The 16,556-nt window shown below is 44.3% G+C and overlaps 1 protein-coding gene across 2 annotated transcripts in view; it reads left to right on the top strand.

The window, feature by feature from the left end:
• LOC121282144 (heat shock factor protein 1-like) overlaps positions 1-16,556 on the top strand; it is a 69,888-nt gene that overhangs the window by 43,257 nt on the left and 10,075 nt on the right. For both annotated transcript variants that reach the window (XM_041195654.1, XM_041195653.1), the window contains exons 7-9: positions 13,512-13,617; positions 15,018-15,121; positions 16,035-16,199. In XM_041195654.1, the coding sequence (XP_041051588.1) occupies positions 13,512-13,617; positions 15,018-15,121; positions 16,035-16,199 (375 nt within the window). The remainder of the gene's footprint in view (positions 1-13,511; positions 13,618-15,017; positions 15,122-16,034; positions 16,200-16,556) is intronic.

Raw genomic sequence — 16,556 nt, 5'->3', positions numbered from 1 at the left:
ATCCACCTTCAGACCTTTCAGTTTTCCTAGCACCTTCTCCTTGGTAATGGCCACCATACTCACCTCTGCCCCCCGACTCTCTTGAACTTTGGGGATGTCACTTGTGTCTTCCACTGTGAGGACTGACGCCAAGTACCTATTCAGTTCCTCTGCCATTTCTTTGTTCCCCACTACTACTTCTCCAGCGTCATTTTCCAGCAGCCCATTGTCCACTTTTTCCTCTCTCTTACCCTTTATATATCTAAAAAAAACTCTTGTAATCTTCTTTTATATTACTGGCTAGTTTACCCTCGTATTTAATTTTCTCCCTCCTTACTTCTCTTTTAGTTGTCCTCTGTTGGTCTTTGTAGGCTTCCTAATCCCCTGGTTTTCCACTGCTCTTCGCCGCATTGTATGCTTTCTCTTTAGCTTTTATGCTGTACCTGACTTCCCTGTCAGCCATGGTTGCCTCGTCCTCCCTTTAGTATGCTTCTTCTTCCTAGGGATGAATTTTTGCTGTGTCTCCCAAATTACTCCCAGAAACTCCTGCCATTGCTGTTCCACTGTCTTTCCTGCTAGGCTCATCTCCTAGTCAATTCTGGCCAGCTCCTCCCTCATGCCTCTGTAGTTGCCTTTATTCAACTGTAATACCGTTACATCTGATTCCAGCTTTTTCCTCTCAAATGGCAGGGAAAATTCTATCATATTATGGTCACTTCCTCCTAAGCATTCCTTCACCTTAAGCTCCCTTATCAAATCTGCCTCATTACACAACACTAAATCTAGAATTGCCTGTTCCCTAGTGGGCTCCATCATAAGCTGCTCCAAAAAGCCATCTCGTAGACATTCCACAAATTCCTTTTCTTGGGATCCACTACTAACCTGATTTTCCCAGTCTACCTGCATATTGAAATCCCCCATGATCACTGTAACCTTGGCTTTCTTACACACCTTTTCTATCTCCTGGTGTATCTTGTGCCCCATATCCTGACTACTGTTCAGAGGCCTGTACATAACTGCCATTATGGTTTTTTTACCTTTGTGGTTCCTCAACTCTATCCACACAGATTCTACGTCATCTGACCCTACATCATTTCTTGCTATCGATTTATTTTCATTTCTTACTAACAAAGCAACCCCACCCCCTCTGCCAACCTGCCTATCTTTTCGATAGGATGTATATCCTTGGATATTTAGCTCCCAGTCCTGATCTTTCTGTTCCCCCTGACTTGCAGCGTGACTGGGAGAATGAGCAGAGGCGGCACAGAAGAGGACAGGCTGTTTGAAGAGGGAGGAGCTGGAGAGGGCAAAAGAACTCTCAGCTGGAGGCCATACCCACTCTTCAGGGAGCATTTTTCTTCAGCTATCAAGCCAGGAACTGTACTTGCAATCTCTATTTCACTATGGAGATGTTTGCTGAAATCTGCCACTTCGTGCAGGAAGACTTGTAACTCAGAGCAGGATGAGGATGGCATTGCCAGTGGCTGCAGATATGGCCTTTAACTTCTTTTTGTCTGGCTCCTCCCAGGCTGGAGTTGGTGACATCTGGAACATTCTGCAGTTTGCCATCCTTATACTGTATAAGGGAGGTGACTAATCTCATTGTTTAAAGAGAGCTGAGTTCATTACATTCTTTCTTTCCAGAGAGAAGTGGGTAGAGCAAGTATATGAGTTTGCCACGATTCCAGACTTCCCAACAGTGTAGGCTGCCATTGACTGCACAGATGTTGATTTGTGGATGCTGCATGTTAATTCAGAGGTGTACCACTCAGTGCCCAACTGGTATGTGACCATACTCTGCACCATGCAGGCTAATGCTCAGTACCTTGGCAGTCCTGGTACCTTCATTCTGTGGCAACAACTGTATCATCTGCTTTAGAGCCACCATGAGAAACCAAAGGGTGGCTGTTGGCTGAAAGGGCTATCCACTGACTTATGATTCTGGTGTGCAATCCAACCATGTGTGGGTAGCATGCAATATAATGATAGCCATGTTGCCATACAAAATGTCATCCTGCAGACTATTGGGGTGCTTAAGCAACATGTATGCAGTCTGGACTGCTCTAGACAAGCCTTTCAGTACTCTGTGACATATGCCATGATTTGTTGTGGTCTGCTGCATCCTCAACAACTTCGCCACCATGAGGGAACAGCTCTAATCACCAGGTATATGGTGAGCAGCTGAGGAAGAGGAAGAGGGGAGATAGCCAACACACCACCTTTCTGGCGAGGCTGTCCACGATCAGCTCATCTGACTGTGGTACTAATAAGCGCAAACCCATTAAACAGCTGTCGCACACCTTGCCATCCCTCCAGTACAGACCATCACTCTGTCCTCTTGGCTACAGTGCTGAAATGAAAGCCACCACCAAGCAAACGATACAATATTCCACACAAAAGTCAATTAATCACCTTTAATATATTCCCTTTGTGCCTGTCATGCAGGTGCCTTTGCCTGGCCTAGTTCTCCTATGCACTGCTACCCGTATGGCTTCAGCTCGGCTGTTGGAAGGCTGCTGCCAGTTGACGTTGCAGATGGCCTTGCAGGATGACCACTAGTAGCTCTGGGCCTTGAGGCTTTGCGCCACACCACCTCGGAGGGGTGGTGGTGCGGGGGGTGGGGAGAACATCTCTCAGAATCTCAGAATTGTTAGAGCGCTATTCTGGCTCTCCAGATGAGCAATTCACTTAATGCCATTCTTCTCCTTTCTCCCTATAACCCTACACGTTCTTCCTTCTAATAACAGTCTAATTCCCTTTTGAATGCCCCTATTGAACCTGTCTCAACCACATTCTCAGGCAGTGCATTCCAGACTTTAACCACTTGTGGTGTAAAAAAGTTTTTCTTCATGTCGCCTTTGCTTCTTTTGCCAATTACCTTAAATCTGTGCCCTCTCATTCTCAATCCTTTCACGACTGGGGAACAGTTTTTCCCTATTTACTTGGTACAGACCGCTAATGATTTTGAATACCTCTATCAAACAGTCCTAACTTCCCCTATCTATCTTCATAACTAAAGTTCTTGATCCCTAGAACCATTCTCGTGAATGTTTTCTGCACTCTCCCCAAAGCCTTCACATCTTTCCTAAAGTGTGGTGTCCAGAACTGGATGCAATAGCTGAGCCGAACTAGTATCTTAAACAAGTTCAACATAACTTCTTTGCTCATATGCTCTGTACTTTATTAACTGCTCTCTCAACCTGGCCACCTTCAATGACTTATGCACATATACACCCAGGTCCCTTTGCCCCTTTCAGAGTTGTATCCCCTATTTAATACTGTCTTTCCATGTTCTTCATACAAAAATTAATCATTTCACATTTCTCTGCCCATTCCCCCAACTTGTCTATGTCCTTATAAAGTTCTACACTATCCTCTTCACAATGCTTCCAAGTTTCATATCTGCAGATTTTGAAATTGTGCCCTGTCCACCAAGGTCAAAGTAATTAATAACACTGACCCCCTGGAGAACTCCACTACAAACCTTCCTAAAGTCTGAAAAACATCCATTAACCACTACTTTGTTTCCTGTCACATTGCCAATTCCAAAAATATCTATTTTGCTTCTTTCCCTTTTATTCCATGAGGTATAATTTTGCTCACAAGCTGTTGTGTGGCATTGTATCAAGTGCCTTTTGGAAGTCCATGTACACCAATCAACAGCATTACCCTCATCAACCCTCTGTTACTTCTTCAAAAAACTCCAGCAAGCTAGTCAAACATGTTATTTCCCTTAAGTAATCTGTGCTGCCTTTCTCTAATTAACTCGCATTTGCCCATGTGACTGTTAATTTTGTCCCAAGTTATAGCTTCTAGAAGTGTCTTGGTGAAGACAGATGCAGAATATTCATTTAATACCTCACCTATGTCCCCTAACTCCATGCATAAATCCCCTTTTTTTGGTCCCTACTCCTTTTACCACCCTTTTACTATTTATATGCCTATAGAAGATTCTGCAATTCCCTTTTTTGTTAGCTGTCAGTCTCTCTTCATACTTTCTCTTTGCCACTTTTGTTTGTTTCTTTCTTGCTCCTCTGAACCTTCTATATTCAGCCTGGTTCTCCATTATCCACCTGACATCTGTCATAATCTCACTTTTTCTTCTTCATCTTAATCTCTGTTTCTTGTGTCATCCAGGGAGCTCACCAATCTTATTTGCCACATTTTGCATTCACTTACATGCATAATAACCCTGATTTAGACTTTGAGGTAGGGTCAGAGTAAGGGAGAAAGTAATAATTTACTATTCCATATTCTATTGCTATTGATCTCCTCCGTATTCTGTGCACCTTGGTATTCCTCTCTGCTATTACCAACTTTTTCCCACACCTCTGCCAAGTTAGTTTAAACCCTCCCAAATAGCACTAGTAAATCACCCCACAAGGAACTCTGTCTTGGCTCTGTTTATGTGCGACCCATCCAGCCAGTAGAGATCCCATCTACCCCAGAGCTAGCCTCAATGTCCCAAGAGTTTAAAGCCGTCCACCTGCACCATCTCTGGCTATGTGTTGATTTGCTTAATCTCCTTTTTCTTTACTCACTTGCGTGCAATACTGGATACTGGGAATAATTTGGAGATCACTACTTTTGAGGTCCGGCTTTCCCACCTAGCTCCCTAAATTCTGACTGCAGGAACACATACTTCTTTCTGCCTATGTTGTTTGTACGAATGTAGAACATGACTGCTGACTGTTCACCTTGCAGCCACCAACCCACCCCACCCCACCCCAATCCTCTCAGGGTGCTGTGCAGCTGTTCAGTGACATTCTTGACCTTGGCACCTGGGAAGCATCCTGGACCACAGAAACGCCTGTATATTCCCGTAACCATTGAATCATCTATCACAATTGCTCTTCCAGTCTCTCTTTAGCTCCTGTATAGCAGAGTCACCCGTGGTGCCATGGACTTGGCTCTGGCTGCATTCCCTAGATGAATCCTCACTCTCAGAACTGAATACTGCTTGAAGAGTGGGATGCACTCCAGTGACTCCTGCACTAACTGCCTGTTCTTAACTGTCTGATGGTCACTCATTCCTTTTCTCCCTGCATACTCTTAAACTGTGGGTGACCACACCTGTAAATGTGCTATCCATGAAACTCTCAACCTCAGTGTTGCCAGCTGTTGCTCAAGTTCCAAAGCCCGGAGCTCAAGCTGCTGCAATTGATGACACTTGCAGCACAAATGGTCATCCCACATAGCACATAATGTGCACGCTAGAGATCAGAGCAGCCTGGCTATTCCTTTGTTTATTACTACTGCCAATATGCTACTACTAATAAACCTTACTATTAATATTTTGTCTGGGTTGGTTGCCAGACTGACAACAGCCAGGCACTGGCAGAGTGGCAGTGGTGAGAGGATGAATGTTGTTATCCTGAGAGAGGACATCAGGTTTGTGCTCTACTGAGCCATTGCCCTTCCCGAGTAATTAGATGGATTGCTGAGAGATCCTGAAAGCCCTTTTGAGCACTGGCATCTGCAGCCATTGTAGCAGCTGCCTGAATGTGTGTGGCAGCAAGCTGCCCTCACATGGTGATATGATTGCAGTCTGAGCTTCCACTGCAGCATTCTGATGTTGAGTGGTTTCTGTTTGTGCTGCTCTGGAGGCTGAGACAACAAGAGGCTGCATCGCGGTTAGGTCTGTAAGTGTTCACATGGAGCTGGCTACCACTTGCATGTTGGAAAGGATAGGCTCCAAGCTCTGCACAAAGCCCTGTGCAAGTTTGATGTTGGACTGTTCTAAGCTCCTAGACAGTGACTGCAGTGCTCCCTGTCAGGCCAGCCAGTGCATCAAACATTTCATTGTGCACACCTATCAGCTTTTTTCTGTATGATGCCCCACCAAGCTCCTCATTTGAGATCTCTGCAGACCTTATAGGTGACCTCGCCCTCTGGCAAACTGGCATCTGTGCTGCCTTTTCCCACTGCTCTGGCTGCCAGCCACTCATGCCTAGAATCTCAACACGTGCAGATCCTACCTCTGTAAAGTGCACATCGTGTCAATATCTGAACCATTACCTGTGAGTTTGAGAGCAAGTGCTGCTGTTTCTTTATCTGTCTCTTCCTCTGTCACTTCTTGTTCCTGCACCACTGCCTGGTCAGGTTGCTGTACTGGGGTTTATGAAAGGAGAAAGATACAAGGTAAGGTTGCTGTGAGGAGATGAGAGAAGCAAGAGCTGCATCCTTAAACCATCTACAGCTTGTATATCAGAAGAGACCGGATGATGAGGGGCAAGTGCGTTGTGAGAAGGAAGGTTAGGCATGAGCAGGAGGATTAGGCACGAACATACTGTCATCTTCCTGCTGCTGCATGGCCTTGCATGTGGTTGCTTGTAGCCTCTGGGGGTTAGAGGGCTTGCGTGGGAGCACGTTCTGGGGCTGTGAATAAAGAGAGGCCGAGGCTGGGGGCCATTCACTTATCTTCCGGGGGCGAGAGGGGTTGGACCTGCGTGGGAGCAGCCTTCCTAAGCTGCTCGGTAGAGTTGGGGAAAAAAAAAGGATAGAGTGACACCACAGGAAAGTCATGAGTTCATTGGTTCTTGAGCAGCTGCCATTAGGGACTGTGTTTCAACCCCAGTAATTTTGAAAAACATAAAATTCTAAACTAGCACAGGGAAAGTTTGAATTTATAGGCACAGGAGAGGGTACTGATTTGTGAGTAAGGGCGAAGAAGTTCTACTTGCTACTAATCTCCAGTTTATAGTTAATAGTACAAGAGTAAGATTAACATAAGTAAAAGTAACTAAAGTTAAAGTAAATAAAGTGATTTAAAAGTTTAAGGTTAAGGCACGGCAGGACAGCTCAGCCAAGTGGAATACCCGTCCTGTGACATGTGCGGAATCGTGGATACTGGCTCGTCTGGGTCATGAGACATGTGCTGGAAGTGTCACCAGCTGCACAAGCTTGAGCTCCGTGTTTCAGAGCTTTGAGCAGCGGCTGGAGTCACTGAGGTGCATCCATGAGGCAGAGAACTACGTGGGTAGCGCGTTCAGAGAGGTGGTCACACCACAAGTTAGGGGCAAGCAGGCAGATAGGGAATGGGTGACCACCAGGCAGTCTAATTGAAACAGGCAGGTAGTGCAGGAGTCCCCAGAGATCCCGCTAACTAACCGGTTTTCCATTCTGGATATTGGTGAGGGCGATGGATCCTTGGAGGAGTAAAGCAAGGGCCAAGCCACAGGTGGCCCAGCTGTACAGGAGGGGAGGAAGAAGAGTGGAAGGGCAGTACTGACAGGATTTAACCTGCAAGAGTTTCTTTAGATATATAAAGGGTAAGAGAGAGGCAAAAGTGGACATTGGGCCGCTGGAAAATGACACTGGAGAAGTAGTAATGGGGAACAAAGAAATGGCGGAGGAACCGAATCGGTACTTTGCGTCAGTCTTCACAGTGGAAGACACGAGTGACATCCCCAAAGTTCAAGAGAGTCGGGGGGGCAGAGGTGAGTATGGTGGCCATTACCAAGGAGAAGGTGCTAGGAAAACTGAGGTCTGAATGTGGATAAATCACCTGGACCAGATGGATTACACCCCAGAGTACTGAAGGAGATAGCTGAAGAGATAGTGGAGGCATTAGTGGTGATCTTTCAGGAATCACTGGAGTCAGAGGACTGGAAAATCGCTAATGTAACCCCCCTGTTTAAGAAGGAAGTGAGGCAAAAGACGGGAAATTACAGGCCAATTAGCCTGACCTCGGTCGTTGGTAAGATTGTAGAGTCCATTATTAAGGATGAGATTTCAGAATACTTGGAAGCACATGGTAAAATAGGGCAAAGTCAGCATGGTTTCATCAAGGGGAGGTCATGCCTGACAAATCTGTTAGAATTCTTTGAGGAGGTAACGAGTAGGTTAGACACATGGGAGCCAATGGATGTTATCTACTTGGACTTCCAGAAGGCCTTTGATAAGGTGCCGCACGGGAGGCTGCTCATTAAGATAAGAGCCCATGGTGTTAGAGGCAAGGTACTAGCATGGATAGAAGGTTGGCTGTCTGGCAGGAGGCAGCGAGTGGGGATAAGGGGGTCCTTCTCAGGATGGCGGCCGGTGACTAGTGGAGTTCCGCAGGGGTCAGTGTTGGGACCACAACTTTTCACTTTATACATTAATGATCTAGATGAAGGAACTGAGGGCATCCTGGCTAAGTTTGCAGGTGACACAAAGATAAGTGGAGGGACAGGTAGTATTGAGGAGGTGGGGAGGCTGCAGAAGGATTTGGACAGGTTAGGAGAATGGGCAAAGAAGTGGCAGATGGAATACAACGTGGGGAAGTGTGATGTCATGCACTTTGGTAGGAAGAATAGAGGCATAGACTATTTTCTAAATGGGGAGAGAATTCAGAAATCTGGAGCGCAAAGGGACTTGGGAGTCCTAGTCCAGGATTCTCTTAAGATTAACTTGCAGGTTGAGTCGGTAGTTAGGAAAGCAAATGCAATGTTGGCATTTATTTCGAGAGGACTAGAATATAAAAGCAGGGATGTCTTGCTGAGGTTTTATAAGGCTCTGGTCAGTCCACATTTAGAATATTGTGAGTGATTTTGGGCCCCGTATCTCAGGAAAGATGTGCTGGCCGTGGAGAGGGTCCAGAGGAGGTTCACGAGAATGATCCCAGGAATGAAAGGCTTAACATATGAGGAACGTTTGAGGACTCTGGGTCTATACTGGATGGAGTTTAGAAGGATGAAGTGGGATCTGATTGAAACTTACAGAATACTGAAAGGTCTGGATAGAGTGGATGTGGGGAAGATGTTTCCATCAGTAGGAGAGACTAGGATCCGAGGGCACAGCCTCAGAGTAAAGGGAAGACCTTTTAGAACAGAGATGAGAAGAAACTTCTTTAGCCAGAGAGTGGTGAATATGTGGAATTTATTGCCACAGAAGGCTGTGGAGGCCAGGTCATTGAGTGTATTTAAGACCAAGATAGATAGGTTCTTGATTGGTAAGGGGATCAAAATTTAAGGGGAGAATGGGGTTGAGAAACTTATCAGCCATGATTGATTGGCGGAGCAGACTCGATGGGCCGATTGGCCTAATTTCTGCTCCTATGTCTTATGGTCTTTCGGGGAACAGACAGGCATTTCTGCGGCCGTCAACATGACTCCAGGATGGTTTGTTGCCTCCCTGGTGCTAGGGTCAAGGATGTCACAGAACGGCTGCAGGACATCCTTGTGGGGGAGAGCAAATAGCCAGAGGCCGTGATCCACGTTGGCACTAACGACATATGTAGGAAGGGGGAATGTGGTCCTGCAATCAGAATTTAGGGAGCTAGGTAGAGAATTGGCAAGCAGGACCTCTAAAGTAGTAATCTCTGGATTACTCCCAGTGCCATGTGCCAGTGAGTACAAAAATAGGAAGATAAGATAGACGAATGTCTGGCTAGAAAGATGCTGAAGGAGGGAGGGCTTTTGATTCCTGGGATACTGGGACTGGCTCTGGGGGAGGTGGCACCTGTACATGTCAGGTGGGTTGCATCTGAACCGAGCTGGGATGGAGTTCCTTGTGTTGCGTTTTGCTAGCGCTGTTGTGGAGGGTTTAAAGTAACTCAGTAGGGGTGTGGGAACCAGGAGAGAATATTAGAAAGTACTACCAGGGTGCATGAAATACCCGGAGGCAGAAAGCACTAAAATAGAGAATAGTAAGTTAATAGATGGAATCCGAGTAAGGGAGCAAGTAATGAAGGCTAAATCAGGGTACACTGTATGTATGTGGATGCATGGAGTATAGTTAATAAAATTGGGGAGTTACAGGCACACATTGCCTTGTGGGATTATAATGTTGTGATGAGAAAGGAGACTTGGCTTAAGGAAGGGCAGATCTGGTTGTTAAATGGTCCTGGTTACAAGGTGTACAGAATAGAAAGGAAAGGGAAAAAAGAAGGGGGTGACTTTTTTGGTTAAGGAGAGTTTTGCAGTACTGGAAAAGGATGTGTCAGCGGATTCAAGGACAGAATTGATTTGGCCAGCGCTAAGGAAAAAGAAGGGTGCAGTTACATTGCTCGATGTAATATATAGACCATCAGTTAGCGGGAAGGATATGGAGGAACAAATCTTCAAGAAAATTAGGTGTAAGCATCATGGAGTAATTATAGTGGGGGGTTTTAATTACCTGTGTATAGACTGGGATGGTGGTACTGTGAGGGTCAGTGAAGGGCAAGCGTTCCTAGATTGTGTTCAGGAAAATTTTCTACAGCAGGATGTGTCCAGTCCAGCAAGAAAGGAGATACTGCTAGACCTGGTTCTGGGGAATGAGGTGGGCCAAGTATATCAAGTGACAGTGAGGGAACATTTAGGGGACAGTGATCATTGTATCATAAGTTATAGAATGACAGTGAAAAATGACATTAGTCAATCCAGAATGAGAATAATCAACTGGTGGAGAGCGGACTTCAATGGGGCAAGAAAAGAACTGGGCTGGATAGACTGGAACCAAAGGTTGGTGGGAAAAACAGTAGCTGAACAATGGGCTACCTTCAAAGAGGAGAAGGTTTGGGCACAGTCAGGGTATGTTCCCTCAAAAGGGAAGGGTATGACAAACAAATCAGAGCTTCCTGAATGACAAAGGAGATAGAAGTTAAGTTAAAGAAGAAAATGTGTGTTTATGACAGGTGTCAGGTAGCAAGTATAATTGAGAACGAAGCTGAATACAAAAGGTTCAGAAGGGATGTGATAAAGCAAATATGAGAAGCAAAGAGTGATTATGAAAAAAGACTGGCAGCTAACATAAAAGGAAATCCCAAAGTATTCTATAAGCACATAAATATAAAAGGTTGGTAGAAGGAGGAGTAGGGCTGATTAGGGACAAAAAAGGGGATTTACACATAGAGGCAAGAGGCATGGCAGAGGTGTTAAATGAATACTTTGCATCTGTCTTTACCTATGAGGCAGATGCTGCCCAGGCCATGGTGACAGAGGAGGAAACTCAGTCACGAGAAGGGTTTAATATTGATAATGAGGAGGTATTGGTTAGCACTTAAAATTGATAAGGCACCGGGGCTGGGTGAGATGCATCCAAGTATATTGGAGTGAGTGGAAATTGCAGAGGCACTGCAATAATCTTTCAATGTTCCCTGGATTTGGGGGAGGTGCCAGAGGACTGGAGAATTGCAAACATGACGCCCTTGTTCAAAAAAGGTTGTAAAGATTTGCCCTGCAATTACAGACCAGTCAGTTTAGCTTTGGTGGTGGGGAAACTTCTAGAAACAATTATTCGGGATAGAATTGATCATCACATGGAAAAATGGGGATTGATTCAGAAGAGTCAGCATGGATTTGTAAAGGAAAATCATGTCTAACTAACTTGCTGGAGTCTTTTGAAGAGGGCAAGGCTGTTGATGTGGTGTATATGGACTTCCAAAAGGTGTTTGACACAGTGCCACAAAACAGACTTGAGGAAAGTTGTAAGTCATGGAATAAAAGGGACAGTAGCAACGTGGATACAAAATTGGCTGAGGGATAGGAAACAGAGCGTAATGGTCAATGGATATTTTTCGGGCTAGAGGAAAGTTTGTAGTGGAATTCCCCGGGGTGTATTGGACCCTTGTTTTTCCTGATGTATGTAAGTGATCTAGATCTTGGTGTGCAGGGGACAATTGCAAAGTTTGCAGACAACACAAAACTTGGGAGAATTGTAAACTATGAGGATGACAGTATAGAACTTCAAAAGGACATTGACACATTGGTGGAGTGAACAGATAGGTGGCAGTTGAAGTTCAATGCGGAGAAGTGTGAGGTGATACACTAATACAAAGAACATGGAGAGACAATATAAAATAAAGGGTACCATTCTAAAGGGTGTGCAGGAGCAGAGAGACCTGGGTGTATATGTACATAAGTCATTAAAGGTGGCAGGACAAGTAGAGAGAGCTGTTCCTAAAGCATACAGTATTCTAGGCTTCATTAATAGGGGCATAGTGCACAAGAGCAGGTGGTTATGATGAAATTACAAAAGACACTGGTTAGCCCTCAGCTGGAGTATCATGTACAGTTCTGGGTCCCATACTGTAGGAAGGATGTGAAAGCATTGGAGAGAGTGGGAAGTGGTTTAAGAGAATGGTTCCAGGGTTGAGACTCTGTTATGAGGAAAGATTTGAGAAGTTGGGACTGTTTTCCTTGGAGAGAAAAAGGCTGACAGGAAATTTGATCGACGTTTTCAAAATCATGAGGGCCATGGACAGAGTAGATAGGGAGAAACTGTTCCCCCTCGTAAACAATGAAGAACCAGAGGCCACGGTTTTAAAATGTTTTGTAAAAGAAGCAAATGCGAGGTGAGAAAAACTCTTTTCTCACAGCGAGTAGTTAGGTTTTGGAATGCACTGCCTGAAGTGTGGTGGAGGCCAGTTCAGTTGAAGCATTTAAGAGGGCATTGAATGATTGTTTCTATTTAAATAATGTGCAGGGTTACGGGGAAAAGGCAGGAGATTGGCACTAAGCTAAAATGCTCAGAGAGCTGGTGCAGACACAATGGGCTGAATGGCCTCCTACATTGTAACAATTCTGTGATTCTGCTCCAATGACAGCAAACATTATCTCCTCCATTGGGGTGAGGATATGCAGCCTTGCCAGCCCATGCTGGTTGGTTGCTGCGGCCTGCAGTTATGTGCTACCTTGTCCTACAAGAGAGAAGGGAGCGTGTTAATGATTGTGGTGCAATATGTTTGAGTGATGTGGCTGTCATGGATTAATGGCTGGCAGTGTGTGCAAGCTGTGAGATGTGGGTGTTAGACATATGCAGTACAAAGTGTGTGAGCGGGATGTGAGGTAAATGAAGGTTAGATGTAAGTTGTGATGGAAATTATTGGTAGATGTGTGATGGAGGGCATGGTGCATTGAGCATTATGTGAGGCTAGTGGCAGTCGGTGGGATATGACATTTGAAGATGTATTAATGATCTTGACTACCAGTGTGAGGTCATTGAACCTTTTGCAGCACTGCTTCCAGGCCCTTTGGGCTGCACTCCTAGGATTCACCGCCAGAGCTACCTTTTTCCTCTGTCTTCTGAGAACTTGTCTGAAGGATCACTTGGCCTTCTATGGATAGATGACATCTCTCTTCCTGTGCACCTCTTCAACCAAGGCCTCTTTGCAGTGTAGCAAAACCTTGGACCACACTGTCATATTGTGCTATAATTTTTCGAGCTCGCGCTGTCTTCTGCAACCAGCTTCAGCACCGACTCCAGCTATAATACTTTTTACACTTTTTACGATCTGCAAGTTGACTTTAGGTGATGCTCAACTCAAAATTTTTGAGATTCTTGCTCGTGTGTGAAGCTTAGCCCTGGCTGTTCGCGCACGTCATTTAAATGAACAAGCAGCATGAAGTTTGCATGCAGCCTGCACTGGAAACAACAGTTGTGGGTTAATCGGGTATTGTTGTCTTCGTGCCCATTTTCAGACTGCCTTGAGATTTGTGCCTGAATATTCAAGTAGCTGAATATCAGGTCTTGCCATTGATTATCCAACACAACCAAAACCATTCGATCATGCACATTTTATAAAGTGCTTTATTTTGCTTTTAGTAAAATGCTGCAAATCATTCTTCTAGGCCTCTGATGATTGGTACTTCTGGTATGCCTCATTCCTACTCCAAGTATAGTCGGCCCATCACAATGGACAGCAGTCAGGATGGCACAGCTGTACATGGTATTCCGGTAAGTCAGAAAGTTGTCTGTTTACTGAGAAACCAGGTGAAGGGCCAGGAGCCCTAGTGCAAGACAGAAGCAATCTCAAAGATGTAGGCATGAATTTTGGGTAAATCAATAAGTAGTAATTAGGTGATAAGTTTGGTTTTAAAATCCTGAAAATGTGGGATAAGCTGATGGAGTTGAAGAATTCCAGCAATTTTGAGCTCCTGGTAAAGAATGGGCTAGGTATAGGAGACAATGTGATTTAAAAACCATGATGCAAAGAGGAGGAAGAGCATGCAAGATATGATATTTGGAGGTAAAAGAGAATTAACAATGTTAATAAAATGAGACTTTAGCAATCTCTCTTGATCAACTGACATTGTAACAGTTACTTGGCCTACAGCCTCCTTAGTTCATTAGTGTAAAGTTATTTATCCCAGTTTCAGTTGAAGTTAGTTTTCCCAATGGAACTGAGAATTAATTGGTACTACAACCAATAGCATTCTTGGAAGGAATAAATGAGAGTCAAGTCTGACTTGGAAGCTTTACCATTGTATAACTTTTTTGAGGGAGGCTGTTTTTTTGTGTATATTCAATGTGAAGGATGCCTGTAATAGATACTGAAATGTTTTTCAAGCTCCTCCACCCAGTGGCTGCATCAGGCACACTCAGGTGAGATATAACTTATTTTATATACAAAGTAAAGCTCCGGCTCTATTTCCCCACGAGGCTATCTTTACACTGAAGTCATCCTATGTGACATTTTGTTCCCCTGCTAGCCACCCTTATGGCTAGTACCATTGGCCGTCTCTGCAGTATTAAACCTTTGAATCTGCAGAAACAGCTTCCCTGCAGAAATTACATCCTGCTCATCTTAAACTCTCATCGCACATTGCTCTCTGCTCCTACCTAGTGCTGCGACTCTAGGAGTAAATTGAAAATTTCTAATCTCAGTAGTTTCACAGGATCAAAAATTTCTGCCCATGGTGTGCAGCAACTTTTGATTTTAGTTTTCTTTCTCTGCTTTCCCTAAAACCAGAGATGGGGAGGACTAGTTCTGTGGACTGGGGAGTAGGAGGAGAGGTGAACTTGGGAGGCAGAAAAGTGCCAATATAATTAGGGGGATAGGAGATAGAGCAGCAACATGGCTTCAAGAACTAGGAGGGTAAGGTGGATTAATAATCAAATTTAGCACTGAAGAGTATTGATACATACTTTTAAAATAGGTTGCAGTTTCTTAGCAAATTTGGGGCAATTTTACAATTTCTGCAATTTTCTAGTGGTTGAGCCAGCTTGAATTTTAGTGTTATAGATTTATGGGATCTAGGTTGAGCATGTGCTGGCTGAATAACAATGAGTTAACAGTGAGAGATCCTGGGAAATGCAGAGAATTAATGCCCGTTATTTTATCTCATTGCACCAAGAAATGTGAAACCTGTGAGAAAAGCAGTGTTTATCCAGGCGGCATTATCATCTCTGAAATCACCCACCTGATTGGGAGTCCAGATCAGTCTGGCGACGAGCACAGGTAATAGTCTCTGCCTGATTGAACATTACCTGCCAAATGTTTAATGTTTAAAGATTAGCTCTTTAGAGTTTTTGTTGTTGGGCAGATGACCTCATTCCTGTAGCAGTCACCAACCTTTTTGGACAGCTCTCTCAGGCAGATAGACCTTCTAGAACTGCTCTCTGGCCATTTGTTCAATTGTTCTCTTGTTACCTCATGATAGCAGGTTAGCAGCTTGACCTCTTGCCTTCTGTCAGCTCACCCTTTTTGAGGGTTGGCCAGCAAAGCTGCCAGTTAAACTGGCAACCACCATCTGGACGGGGCTCCCCAAAAACCATCTCCTGTGTCTGCAACAATTAGACTATCCTGCTATCCTAATGTAATGAGCCTGGGTGGTTTTACAGGAAAGATATCACATCAGTCAGTATCAATACTCAATTTCTTGTCTCGAATGAGTTAATGACTCTTGATGTCTCTGACACAGCTCCACAAATCTGCCCATCTCAGTGGAACTCTTCCATCCCTTTTGCCCCAAAGCCTCTTGCTGCTGTGGGCATTTTATGCCCTTGAGCTAAATTTAACTTAATAATAACATTTTGATATAAATCATATCTAGATATCTTTTGTAGCAAAATGGACATAAACCTTGAAGCATGGCAGTTCATATGGTGACTTTAAATCTATGCCCTCTAGTTACTGTCTTCCTTTGATCAATGTAAATAATTCCATTATATTTTTTTCATTAAACTTGTCAAAACCTCTCAATTTTGGAACAATTATATCGGATCTCTTAATCTCTATTCCATTGCAGTCTTTAAATATTGCTTTATAAGTGACATTTCTCATCTATGGTATCATAAATTAATTCCATTCATAGCATTGACTGCAAGGATTGTATGTTTTGATTCAAACTTGTCTATTTCACCCTCTACAGCTTTGTGACTGGAAAACTGAGTACTGCAGAAACACTGTTTAGTACAGATACAGATAACCTAGTTGCCACTTCGAGCACAGCATCTTCACCGTTCGCATCACACAATCTGTATGACGATCTCCTGGATGAAAACTGTCAAATGGCTGCAGAAGAAACTTCTGACCAGTGAGATTCTACTCAAAAGTTAATCCACAAAATTAAGGATTATTTTTTCCCCTTTTTGTGATTGTACATAGCCTTGGAAGGAGTGGGCTTCTGGGCTGATCTGACCTTTTCCCTTTGGGGAGACGGTGGCATAGTCGCTGGACTAGTAATTTAGAGACCCCGGCTAATGCTCTGGGACATGGGTTCAAATCCCGCCATGGTAGCTGGTGGAATTTGAATTCCATCAGTAAATCTGGAATATAAAGATAGTGATAGTGACTATGAAACTATCATCAATTGTCACATCAAAATGTCCTTTAGGGAAGGAAATCTGCTCTCCTTACCTGGTCTGGCCTGCATGGCACTCTAGACCCACAG

The sequence above is a fragment of the Carcharodon carcharias genome, chromosome 9, assembly GCF_017639515.1.
Source record: "Carcharodon carcharias isolate sCarCar2 chromosome 9, sCarCar2.pri, whole genome shotgun sequence".
NCBI lineage: Eukaryota > Metazoa > Chordata > Chondrichthyes > Lamniformes > Lamnidae > Carcharodon > Carcharodon carcharias.
The sequence above is the reverse complement of the archived record's forward strand: the minus strand, read 5'-3'. Positions and strand labels throughout refer to the sequence as shown.